The sequence below is a fragment of the Esox lucius genome, chromosome 14 (assembly GCF_011004845.1).
Source record: "Esox lucius isolate fEsoLuc1 chromosome 14, fEsoLuc1.pri, whole genome shotgun sequence".
NCBI lineage: Eukaryota > Metazoa > Chordata > Actinopteri > Esociformes > Esocidae > Esox > Esox lucius.
This window is the reverse complement of record NC_047582.1, coordinates 8983266-8995773: the sequence shown is the minus strand read 5'-3', so window position 1 is coordinate 8995773 and position 12508 is coordinate 8983266. Positions and strand designations below refer to the sequence as shown.

General features: G+C 42.5%; 1 protein-coding gene and 1 long non-coding RNA gene across 2 annotated transcripts in view; one reads left to right on the top strand and one right to left on the bottom strand.

The window, feature by feature from the left end:
* Positions 1 to 3858, bottom strand: part of zswim6 (zinc finger, SWIM-type containing 6) — a 34711-nt gene extending 30853 nt beyond the window's left edge. Inside the window, exon 1 of the mRNA XM_010877423.5 lies at positions 3371 to 3858. Coding sequence (XP_010875725.1) covers positions 3371 to 3797 — 427 coding nt within the window. The 5' untranslated portion in view covers positions 3798 to 3858. The remainder of the gene's footprint in view (positions 1 to 3370) is intronic.
* Positions 3859 to 9047: 5189 nt separating this feature from the next.
* Positions 9048 to 11698, top strand: LOC109616618. The gene is made up of 3 exons (XR_002197833.2): positions 9048 to 9549; positions 9929 to 10052; positions 11495 to 11698. It is a non-coding gene; the product is annotated as an uncharacterized LOC109616618 (long non-coding RNA).
* The last annotated feature ends 810 nt before the right edge of the window (positions 11699 to 12508 follow it).

The window sequence follows — 12508 nt, the reverse complement described above, 5'->3', positions numbered from 1 at the left end:
CGACCAGCCAGACCAGAAACTGCAGAAATAAATAGATTAAAGAAACAAGCACACTGGCCAACCACTGTTCCTAAACCTGTTGCAGAAAGCAGATAATGATTTGGCCGGATAAGGCACTGACCATACATATTCCTTTGTGCATTCACATATTATGTATGTTGCATACATTGAAATGTCACTCTAATAACTTCTGTTAGTGTGAATCAGTCCACTGTCTCATTCTAATCCCCCAAAGCCCTGTCTCAACATTAGAAGCGTAGAGTGGCTAGAGGCCATTTCCCATCAATAAGAAAGACACAGCTAACCGGATCAGCGGTGACGAACTCTGACCTCATAGAACAGGAAACAGATGGAAAACAGACAGGGAGAGAGAACAACAGTCAGAGAGCGAGAGAGAGATGGGGTCATCAAGGCGGGGGGGGGGGTTGAACTTGGCCCTCCACGGTGCTGTGGGAGGGGCTTAAGAGCTGCTTTACAAGATGGATCAATGTTGATGGGACATAAGAGATGACAATAACATATTCATAAAGAGGATAATAAATGTTAACATCTAAACGTTTTGACAAACAACAGACAACACCGATGACAGTAATAACACAATGCGTGTCAGTGTGAAAAGACAAACATTGTTACCAACATGTAACACACCCTGTATAACCAGCTGGTAAAGAGGACATAAAGTACCGTGTAGGTTTGTATGGAGAGACTGGTTATAAACAGGTTAATAGGCTTTGTTCTTTCCCTTTCACTTAATATCCAGTGTTTTTCCGCCCTCTCCTCTTCATATACTTTTCCATGCTAGACCTTCATCCTTACCTTTCACATGCCCATATGGAAAAGGCCTTTTTGGCTGGTCTGCACATGCTTGCATACTGAACACACACACACGTTTATTCACACTCACTGCAACGTGGCGGTGTTGATACTGCTAACAGCAGTGGTATGCCAGATCCCTGTGAAAAAGGGGAGTGCTGGGTAGCCATATCCTGGATGTGTGTGGTTCCCTCTAAAAACAGACGTGTCCATGACATGTTTACTATGGGTTGACGATCAGATAAGCAGCTTTCCAATCAGCAGGACTTGAGCAGGCTGGATATAGGCCCTCACTTATGGCCGTGGGATGAAACTGACCGCCTGGCACATCAGCCTAAATAACTGCCACAGGGCGCAGCTGACATGTTCAATACAATACGTCATTGAACCCCTCCCCCACACCCAAAACAACATTAATCATTATTTGGACCGATGATGTAACTACAGTGGGGTTTCTTAAGCAGACAGATAATCCACAAGTCTCACAGGTTACACAGAGAGCGCCAGAGAAAGTGTGTGTGCGCAATTCCCGCAAAGAGAGGATTTGTTGTATGTATGAATGTCTGCCAAGTAGATCTGTAAGTGATCTTGTCCCTCAGGTCGGTTCCCGGCGACCCCCCTCTCTACTTCTCCCCTTCCATCTCCGCTCCTTCCTTAGCGGCAGCCCGTGTGGGAAGATTGCATCTTTTATTTATCACTTCTTGGCTCTGTTTTTCCAGTAAATTCCAGGCTGGGGTGCAACCTGCCAAGAAGCCTCCCCGTGTGTTAGCTGCTGTCATTTCCCATTGCTAGCATGCAGATTGAGAAAGGTGTGCACGCTTCTGCATGCTATAACATACATACACAGGCGGGAGAAAGGCATGCTAATTTTTGCCAGGGGAAAAAAACAACAGACTGCATTCCACAGCACAGAGAGGGGAAAATGAGGATAGGAGAGCCTATTGATCTAAGAAAGGAGGAAGCATTTGTTTTTGTTCTTTCCCCACTATGAGCAGAGAGACTAGAGGACATAGATTTGTTCTGCCTATAGGCCAGACATAGACCCAGGTTTGGCTGTCCCTATAGCATCATTTGTTATATAGTCAGCAGCCTGGAGCTCTGTTGGCACTGTGGCTAGGGCCCAAAGCCCAGCCGATCGAGCCGCTGCATTCAGAGGGAGGAGGGGACAGAGAGCGATGGATGGCCATGCAGAAAATTACGTTCGCAGATTGCATTACAATTCAGATTAACTAGGCAGAGTAATGGGATTAGAACCCTGAAGCATTTGGGCGGGGGGGGGGGGGGGGGGGCGAATGAACTGGCAACTAAGGTGATATGAGGGAAGAAGACGGGGAAGACCAACCGGTAGCTCACGGTAGAAGACGTGGCCGTGCTTTCGAGTACATAAAGCTACATTTTGATAGGGATATTAAGGAATATTACAATGAAGTGTGTCAGTCATTTCCTGGCGTCGGAACGTTTAGTGAAAGAACAGCAAAAGAAACCCACATGACCCAATTAGCTGAAAATTGGTGCAAATCAAGGTCCATTTAAAAAATAGTCTCTGTGGCTTTAAATCGCTATTCCTCCCACCCCTTTCCAAAATCTTCTATTTAACAAGTAGTGAAAAGAAATTAAAAGGCGCTTTTGTTTGCCTTCCTTTTGGAGGGTGACAGAAAGCTGAAAAGAAACAAATGAACATGAAAATGGGAACAAAGTACCACGGCTTTCAATGGGAATGGCTCACGGCTGTTTGATATGCGCACTGGGTAAATACGATTCTTAGTCAAAGCTGTGCTCCCAAACATGAAGTAATGCTATTTCTCAGCTTCTTAAGTAGAAAATGCTGTGATTGCACGATAGAATAGTGTTTTACTAAATATATTTATAGTGGAGAAATAATGTAGTCATATATGTAGAAAGAACTGCTAATTAAGATGAGAGCATAATGTTCCAGCCGGCTGAGCCAGAAAACCTCCCCCATGCCTTTCACTTCGGAAAATAAACAGTCGACAAGCTCAGCCCTGAACCACTATTTTCGACACACTCGCCGCTCTGAAAAACATCGCCCTTTCTGTTCAAAATATCGAAACACTATTCGAAACTGTCTGAATGCAAGTGGTCTTGATAAATGTTCAAAGACGAGCTAGCAAAGAAACCCGTATGGGAACGTTTATAAATTAAACCACTACTTCCGTAATGGTTATTTTTCAACCCAAGCCCAAAAAAAAACGTTAAGCACATTTATATGATAACTGTATACGTAGGTTAGTTATATAACAAATAATGAACGGTTAATTGTAATAGCTATTCATACAGCGTGGTATAATTTCATTATTAAAAAGAGCCTCGTGTGGCCAACACATTTCGCCAACGCAGCCCCGCAATTTAAAAGCCCCCTTTGTCGCCTCATTCCACCATGCCTTTGTTCAAACCTATTTCACTTCCCTTTTCATTTCTCTGTGCTTTTTTGATATATTTCAATCTATTTGGTTCTTTAGTGTTCGAGTGTTGAGCTTAAAAATTCAACAAATAAAACAGAACGTTATTTTTAAATCGCCTGGATCCATCCACTCACCGACTTGCAATACGTTGTCCACACAGCCGCTCTCCAACAGAGCGATGCCTCGTCTGAAAGGCAGCCGCGTCTCATCGCTATTTTCCCCGCTAGTTCCACTCTCCTCTCCCCCTGTATTGAACGAAGAATACATGCAGATCTCTCGCTCACTCCTGGGGAAAGACCAGTAAACGATCCGTCTCTGTACAGGCTCCGGAATCCGTTCAAAGCGCTCCTCTACCCGCTGAAACGGCCACTTCTCGGCCACTTTCCGGGCCGAGATGTCCAACAGAGACTCCGGGCTGTGGGTTTTGCTCGACCCGCCTTGAGCCGCACCCGAACCGCCACATAATGCACCCCCGGCCCGTTGTCCCTGTCTACAATTCGTGTTATAACCTGGTCTACAGCAGAGCCGTTTGGCTGGGGGCTGCTGAACGCGCTCCGCCATGATAGCACTGCTTTAACATCGACGGCGGAAGTCAACGTACCATATGAACGGGATAAGGAAGGGAAAAGGTTACACTCGAATCGATTGTTTGCCGTGTATGGGCAAATGGCCCTTATTTGGGCATAGTGGGCGGTCCTTTTACAGTGTTGTCAAATCCCCTTTGTGTTGACAAATGATAAATGGGCGGGGTTTATTCTGTTCTAAAAAAAGGAACGAAAAGCGGAATTCCCGAACGTAGACAAAATCCTTTGTGAGGCCGCCTGTTCGAACAGGAGGCCTGGGAAGGTACTGGGAAAACTTTGACGTTTTTTGTTTCAAGATTTACAGGCGGTATAGTGAAATTATTGGACGTGCATACATAATTCCCTCGTGACTGATGGAAGAAGAAGGCACCCCCTCTCCAAGAAAAACGGTGGGGATGGGGGGGCCAAGTCGGATGAAGGCAGTGATTGTAACTGTCAGTTGGTGGCTCGGGAGTTGTGGAGAGCGTGAGGGCGGGCTGAAACACAGGAACGCCACGCCTTATGTGACGTAGGCTACAGTTCCAAAGGAATGTGGTGGATAAAAAACTGGTTTGCGTTTGCGGTCCCATATTTGGATCATGGCACAGCTGATGGGGTCTCCCCCTTAAACCATACAGCCTGGTTGGGAGGGAAAATGTCTATGAACACATATTTATACCTGCGTAAGTAGTAGTGGATAACCCCTTATAATTACCCTTTGGCCTAGGCTACAATTGCTGGACATTATTTTGGCTTAGTGTATAGAATGAATAACATGGAGTGAGAGAGGAATGGAAAAAGGAAAAGAAACAGAGAGGTAGAGGGAGAAAAAAAAGTCATGGAAAAGGGGAAAAGAGAAAGATGCAGAGCAGAGGTTAATCTAATCTGGTGTGGGAGTCTCAGTGGCGTTCAGTAAAGCCCTGCAGCCCCAGGCAGGCTTAATTGATTAGAAAATGTGATGTAACTAATTGCAACTGAAATAGGGAGTGTTGTAATCTTTGGACAATCAATGCAATGTCATTCAACGCATCTGATTCAGACTTTGGCCTATATGCATACGTTACTAAATTGGAGATTATTGCTTTTTCTCCCTCTGTCTAAATTTTAAAAGTGATTTTCATAGTATTATTTCACACCATTGTTTGTGTTATACAAGGACAGATCCTCTTTTGTTGCCTTATTGATAAAAGTAATTACACAGGAACAAGACAGACCAGGTGGCTGTCTTGGTGTCTTATCGGACGGCCCTGCCCCCCTACTTCCCTAAATGCAGACAGGGATCGACTGTGCAAAAGAGGTAATGTCTCATGGTTAACCTGAAGAAATGCCAAGTTGTCTTCTAGTGTTACTCAAAGCTCAATGCCTTATGTGGGAAACCCAGGGAATCCAGAAATGTCCTTCAGTTTTGTCCCCAGGGGATACATTTTGTGGACAAAATGTGTGGGTGACAGTGGTCGCTTAAGTGAAAGCCATACAGCAAAGACCAATGTGTCTGTGTAAATGTGTTACTATTCTGGTAGAGACAGAAAATGCCCACAAGTATAGTAAGACATGGAAAATGGTGCCCCCGAATATGAAAGAGGCTATTTTCAATTTAGGGGTTAGGTTTGTGCTAAATGTATAATTGTGTATATAATTGTATAATTCTACAAAATGTGTAATTGGGTACAGGGTTAAGGTTACATTTGGGGGGTTGAAGTGACGTGCTAGGGAAAATACAAATATTTGTAAGATAGTTCAGGCCAGAACGCTAGACCAGTCCGCTAGATCAGTCCGCTAGGCCAGACCGCTAGACCAGCTGAGGACACAAAAATCAGATTTTGAATGGAAATACATGTGGGGTCCCCACAACAACATTTCAAAAGGTGTGTGTGTGTGTGTGTGTGCTTTTTAGTCCAATAATTGAGTAACTTTGCCCAAAAATGATCTGTCAGGCGCTGGCAGCATTTAAATGAAGCAGCTGGCGACATTCTCTGTGTTGGCCACTGATGTGTTGGCATTCTTCTGATTAGCTTATGTGTGTGGGTTACATGTCTTCATTGTGAAATGCAGCCCTGTTATTTGTTTATATTTACCATTATTTTATCGAGTAAGTATACTAAGAGCAAATTCTTATTTACAGCACTAACCTGGGAGCAGTTCAGGATAACTGAGTTTTTCAATTTCTTGGCTCCAGATTAGACCCAGCAACCTTTTGTTTTACTGGCCTAACAATCTTGACCACTAGGCTGCCCTGCCACCACTAACTGTGTACAGTCCCAACCTCTGGCTTCTCTGTGTAACTGGCCAACTTTACTTTCATCGGTCTTGGACTTTTGCGATTAACAAAGTAATTGCATAAGCCTCCCATTTTGGACTGGATAATATGTGGTTTATATGTGCAACTGTACATTGAATCATTATCATACCTCAGCCATGAAATTCCAACTTTGAAAGCAAATGGTTTGGATGACATTGGGGCGCAAATTGACACCTGTACATAGTTCACCATTTGGCATGACATAGTAGGAGCCGGGCTGTCTCAACAGTAACGGTTGCCAGTGCTTGCACACTGTCCTGGTCATCCCCATAGTGTTGTTCCCATTGGGTGAGTTATGTGAGCCTGGTGTCTGAATATGTCTCCCATTGTCTCATTCCGCCCTGTAGTGACAGGCAGACACAGCCAGACAGGCTCTGGGATGACTGAGTCTATTCTCTCAGTGGGCGTAGAGCACGGCGGTGGGGTGGGGGGAGGTAAAGGGTTGGGAGGGGGGGTATACAGACTGATACATGCACAGATAAATGCATGGATAAATGCACATGTACGCAGGCACGTGCCGAAGCGCACACGCTATACATTTCTATTGCATGGTGAAATGAACAAATAAAAACAGGCGTTTATATATATATTATATTGGTCTTTTCTTGAGTCACAATCGTTCGCAGTCATCGATGCAAAGAAAATCAATGTATGGTTAACATGAATTTAATTGTAGAAACATAATGTATGGCAGGCACTTGTTTGTGTTCAGACTTTGGCTGGAGGTTCTCGTTGACATCAGAATAAATACAGGGAAGATGACGTTTCTTAATGTAGCTAAGTAGAAATGCAGTCGTTCATGCCTAAAAAATGATTCTGTATTTTATTTTCATGGCATTGTACATTCTCTCAATTTAAATTTTAATAACTAATTATGGTAATGTGGTTCTTATCGTCTTTTTCCACCCTGTATCTTTTCATCAGGCTTAAATCCCATTTAATAAACCATGCCCTGTCCTGTATTTCACCAAGAATTGCACTTGCAATGAGAGCATGGCAGACAAGAATCTTAAAAAAAAATGTAAAATAGGAATATACAGTATACTAAACTCCTAGTCCTATAACTTTGATTGACTTCATTGTAGGCAGAGTCCTATTCTTACCTACCACATTGACCCTTATTGAATAAGGACTTATAAGGCATTTTCCAAAGAGCATATCGGTATTTTCAGCTTATTCAGTCATAAAGGAACTCTAAAGCTACATTAACATGATTTCTATAGCCAGACTCTTATGCAGAAGCTACAACTACTGAGGGAGATAACAGATGACACTGCTGCTGGCTCCAGGGGATCTCTCTCTCACACACACACACACACACACACTCAGACACACACATCCAAAGATCCTTCCTTTCATGCTGGGCTCATTTGCATCCTCATCAGTATGCATGAAATCTCAGGCTGAACTTTAATAGCCTAACTGCTGCATAATACAGTCTAATGAGCATAAAAGTGAGCATGACAATTAAAACTCACATTAATCACTAAACGCTACTCTCAAGGAAGAAGGGAGATAGAGGGAGGACAGGGGGAAGGGACGGGGTAGCAAATAAGCAGTAGAGGGCAGGAGAGCAACAAGATCTCACCATCTCACTTCAGTTTTCCACCACTGTCTGAGGGGGGGTATTAGTGCCCCTAGTGGACCAACTTAAAAATATTTCATGACGTTTTAGAGACTAGGACAAGCCTCTAACACTGAAGTCGGCGGAGGTTAGAGGAGAGAGAAAGAAAGATGGAGGATAAGATACCTGGATGGAACAGAGTAGAAACAGAGGAGAAAGAGAGGAAAGAGATGAAGACTGTGCTGCCCGAGCTTGTGTTGCAGCTCAGGGATCTGGGCCTCAACTCCGACCAGTGCAGGTGGATCCTTGACTCCGTGTCAGACAGACCCCCTGGTGGTTGGGATGGGCAGCTCCACCTCTTCCACCCTGACTCCCATCACTGGTGTGCTCAGGGCCCTCCTGTACTCCCTGTTCACGTACGACTGTGTGGCGGCGCGCTCCAACATCAGTGTTGAGTTTACTGACATCACCACTGTCACTGCCTGATCTCCAGTAAACCACAAGACAGCCTATGGAGAGGAAGTGATTTAGGGTGCTGATTGTGGACTACAGGAAGAAACGGGGGAAGCCACACCCCTTTCCACATCAGTGGGTTTGTTTTCAGAGAGCTATACATTCAAGCATACAGTAATATATACCAGAGGCGGAACCAGAACGAATAATGCCCCGTCCAATCAAGCTGCCTTAAGATATACAGTATATAAAACATTTCAATTATATTAAACATATTAAATCCTACTGTGTACTGTAATCACATTAAACCAATGAATACAAATTTAATAAAGACAAAAAAGAATTGGCAGGCACTAGTATGCATCAAGCCTGTCTTCAGAATTGGGCCAAAGATTCTCAATGACATGACAGTAAATGTCCAGATTGTTCAATCACCTGGTAAAAACTCTTTAGGTATAGCAAATGTATGCCTGAAGGAGGGTTGTATGCTCATGGGGATGACAATTACACATGCTCCACCTGTATTGTAATTATGTATGATTTTAGGAATTTGTAAAATTGGATCAACATTGTACTAGGTTCAACATGTATAAGGGATCCTTATGTAATGTATAAAGGGATATACAGTAGCTTTAGAACGTTTTCAGACCCCTTTACTTTGTTCACATTTTGTTTTGTTATACGCTTAATTTATAATATATTAATATTTATTTTTGTCATCTTTTTTCATACAATACTCAATACATACAAAGGGGAAAACACATTTTGTGTTTTGAATTTTGTGAAAATTAAAAAATGTAAAACTGTAATATCTCAATGTATTCAAACCCTTTATTTCGGTACTTCATGTAAGTGCCTTTGGCATGGAGTTTGGAGTCTTCTTGAATATGCCTCTAACAGCTTTACACAGCTTGATTTGGACAGTTGGCTTGTGTGGTGTGCTGTGGGTCATTAACTTGCTGTAAGATGAACCTCTGTATTTTGCTCAGTTCACACATCCCTCTATCCTGACCTGTCTCTTCACAGTCTGTTAAACATCCCCTTGATACACCCACCACCATGCTTCTCCGTAGTGATGGTATTAGCCAGGTGATGAACAGTATTTTGTTTTTACCAGATGAAACTCTTAAGATGGTTGTTGTTCTGGCATGTTTTCTCATCCTTGCAGATACATTCTGTTAGTGTGGCCTTTGGGTTCTGGGAGACTTGCAATGACCAAGGCCCTTCTTGCCTGGTTACTTGGCCCGATGGCCAGCTCTAAGAAGAGTCTTAGTGGTTCCTAAGTTCTTTCATTTCACAATGATGGAGTCCACTGTTCTCCTGGGAACATTCAATGCTTAAGCAATTTTTTATAACCTTCACTAGAAATATCTATCTACCTAATCTATCTATCTGTCTTTTACAGCTTGGCTTGTCACCGCAAATCCAGATCAGGTGCTGTATTATCAAAGAATTTTATGTATTTTCTTTTCCAAGCCGGTCAATTTCTTATCACACTATTCAACCCAAGTTAACGCATACCCCACTATAAAATGGCTCTCATGTATTCACTTTGTTTGACTATTCCACATTGTATTGTGTTACAACATGGAATCAATTAGTCTTTAGTTTCTGCCACTTATAAACACAAAAAAGCTTGTAATGTTCAAGCAAAAACATTTTTTTCTTGTAATGTTTTTAAATTAAGTATAGCTTTCACCTCCCTTGCTATGACACACCTGAATGAGCCTGTCTGTGCAATTCATCAGAAGTCACCTAAATAGTTGAATGAAATCCATATAGTTATGGAATAAGGTGTTTTATATGATTTCAGGTAAAATACACCTGTATCTGGGAGGTCCAACAGTCCAACAATTCCTAACCAAAACTAAATCATGAAGATGAAGGAACATTCAAAGCAAATCTGGAATAAGGTCCTCGAAAAGCACCATTTTGAGGTAGGATGTAATAACATTTCCAAGGCAATGAGAGTCCCACAGAGCACAACAAAGCCCTTTATGAAGAAATGGAGAGAATATGGCAGAACTGTGAATCTGTCTAGAACAGGCTGTCCTCAGTAATGGAGGACGCGGGCAAGAACCAAACTAGTCAGGAAGGCCACCAAGAGGCCTATGGCAACTCTGAAGGAGTTACACTCTTCCACGGCTGAGCTGGGTTACACGGCATACTGCAACAATAGCCTGGGTGCTTCACAAAAGTGGCCTTCATGGGAGAGTGGCAAAAAGAAAGCCATTGTTGAAAATCACTTGGCCAGTGTTTGCCAGAGGGCATGAGGGAGACTCTGAGACCAAGTGAAAGAAGTTTCTGTGGTCTGATGAGACAAAAATAGAGCTTTCTGGCTGAAACGCTGAGCCCTATGTTTGGCGCAGGCCTAACACCCCACATCATCTTCAGAACACCATCCCTACTGTCGAGCATGGCGCTTTTCTGTGTCCGGGCCTGGAAAGCTTTTAAAGTTTGAGGGCAAAATGGATGTACAGAGAAATCCTGGAATAAAACCTCCGTAAGCCTGCGAGAGAACTGGGACTTATAGAAGAAAAATCTTTTTCCAGCAAGACAACAACAACAAACATACAGCCAAAGCCACACTGGAGTGGCTTAACACCAAAAAGGGTCAATGTCCTGGAGTGCTCCAGTCAAAGCTGTATTTTAATTCATCTGAGAACGAGAAAGTTGAGAAATTATTGGAAAATTGCTATTCACCATAGGTCCTAATCCAACTTGACAGAGCTTCAGCAATTTTGTAAAAAAAGATTGGGCGAAAATACCTATTATCCGAACTTGTAGAGACTCCAAAAAGACTAATTTAACTGGATGAATACATATGCAATTGATTATTTTGATAATTTTTCACATCAACATTTTTTTGGGGTGTTTTTTTTGCTGCAAAAAATTTGTGTAGCCAGTTCAGCCAGGAAACCCAAGTGATAATAGGTCAGCTATGCATCATATAACCATGAGGTCACTCACTCAGTCGTTGAGCTTGTACTAGCATGCGGGTGCACATCCACCCACCACCCCTGCCTTCACCTGTTTGGTTCTGTGTTCCTTGTGGGCGGGATCAGTACTGCGTACCTTGCTCATTGTCATGGGAATTGTATAAATAATATCAAAGGTATGTTATTGTGGTGGTATCATATACACATATATGTGATGGAAATGTGTTACCCTAAAGGAGCAGAACCTAATGCCAAGACTTGCATGTAGAGGGCTGTACATAAGTTCTCCAATGAATGATTTAACTCATATGTGGTGTTTTCTATCTGAACTCCAAATGAAATCCATTCTGATTTCATGTTGTAACTGAATAAAATGTGGAAATGTTTAAGGGTAGTGAATACTTTCTGACCCTCTGTACATCCACAATTGTGTTTTCCAGAGCCCAACTTTGACATAAAGAGTTGCTAGAATGCAACATGACAAGGTAGTACCATCTGATTACCTACCTGCCTTCCCGGCTAGTTTGCACCACTCTCTGCTGGACCCCAGAAATTGTCGGTATGAACCAATCAGGATGTGAACCACTGGCCACCGTGAGGCAGTTGTACTGCAAAGCAGCATCTTAGATGTTGCGGTCCATATGCCCAAGTCATCAATTTATTGTTGGTTTTTACCAAATGGTTTAGTTGTTTCACAAATATTATTTATTGTAGGATTTTGTTTGTTGTACTTTGTTGAAAATGTGTCTAATTACTTACTATTAAAACCTGTGAAAATGTACCACCTACCTTTGTCAAAAATATTTCTATTATAATGTTGAACCATCCTATAGGATTTTTATTTCCTATAAAAATCTGGCAAGGAAAGTTTAGTAAATATAAATATTGTAGGATTGTTGGGTTCCAAGAAAAATCCTACAAGAAATACTCAAAAAGAAACCCATAGGTTTGATTTATATGAAAATATTAGTCATAGATCACGTCCTTGCCACTAACATTCTAGACACCGCAGCTTGATGGGGAGATGTTGAACAGGGCTTACTACTTAAAACAGGGGCTAGTTAAGGGTTTGTCAACATTTTATGTGGAAACACGACATTTGCCTAAAGTAGGCTAATGTTCAGTAGAAAACAACATTAAAATCATCATGAAACTGTACTATTTGGCAGGGAATGTCTCAAAAATGCAACCTCCAGCACCCCAGCCATATGCACTACCCACTGCTCCAAATAGGGACATCCTATTAGGAGGGGCAAGTTGTGGCTTTCCAAGGTCGCTACTATATTATCAAATGCACTTTCACAGATGACAATGTTGTCATTAGCTAGCAAAGTCAGTCAAGAGTAGTTAATGGGAGCTAGGTAAAATTCGGTGTATCACTCTCCTTGTTATCAAAGGTAGTTCATAATATGCGGCCTTCAAACTGTCCCCTAGACAGCGTTCTAGGGTGTGTT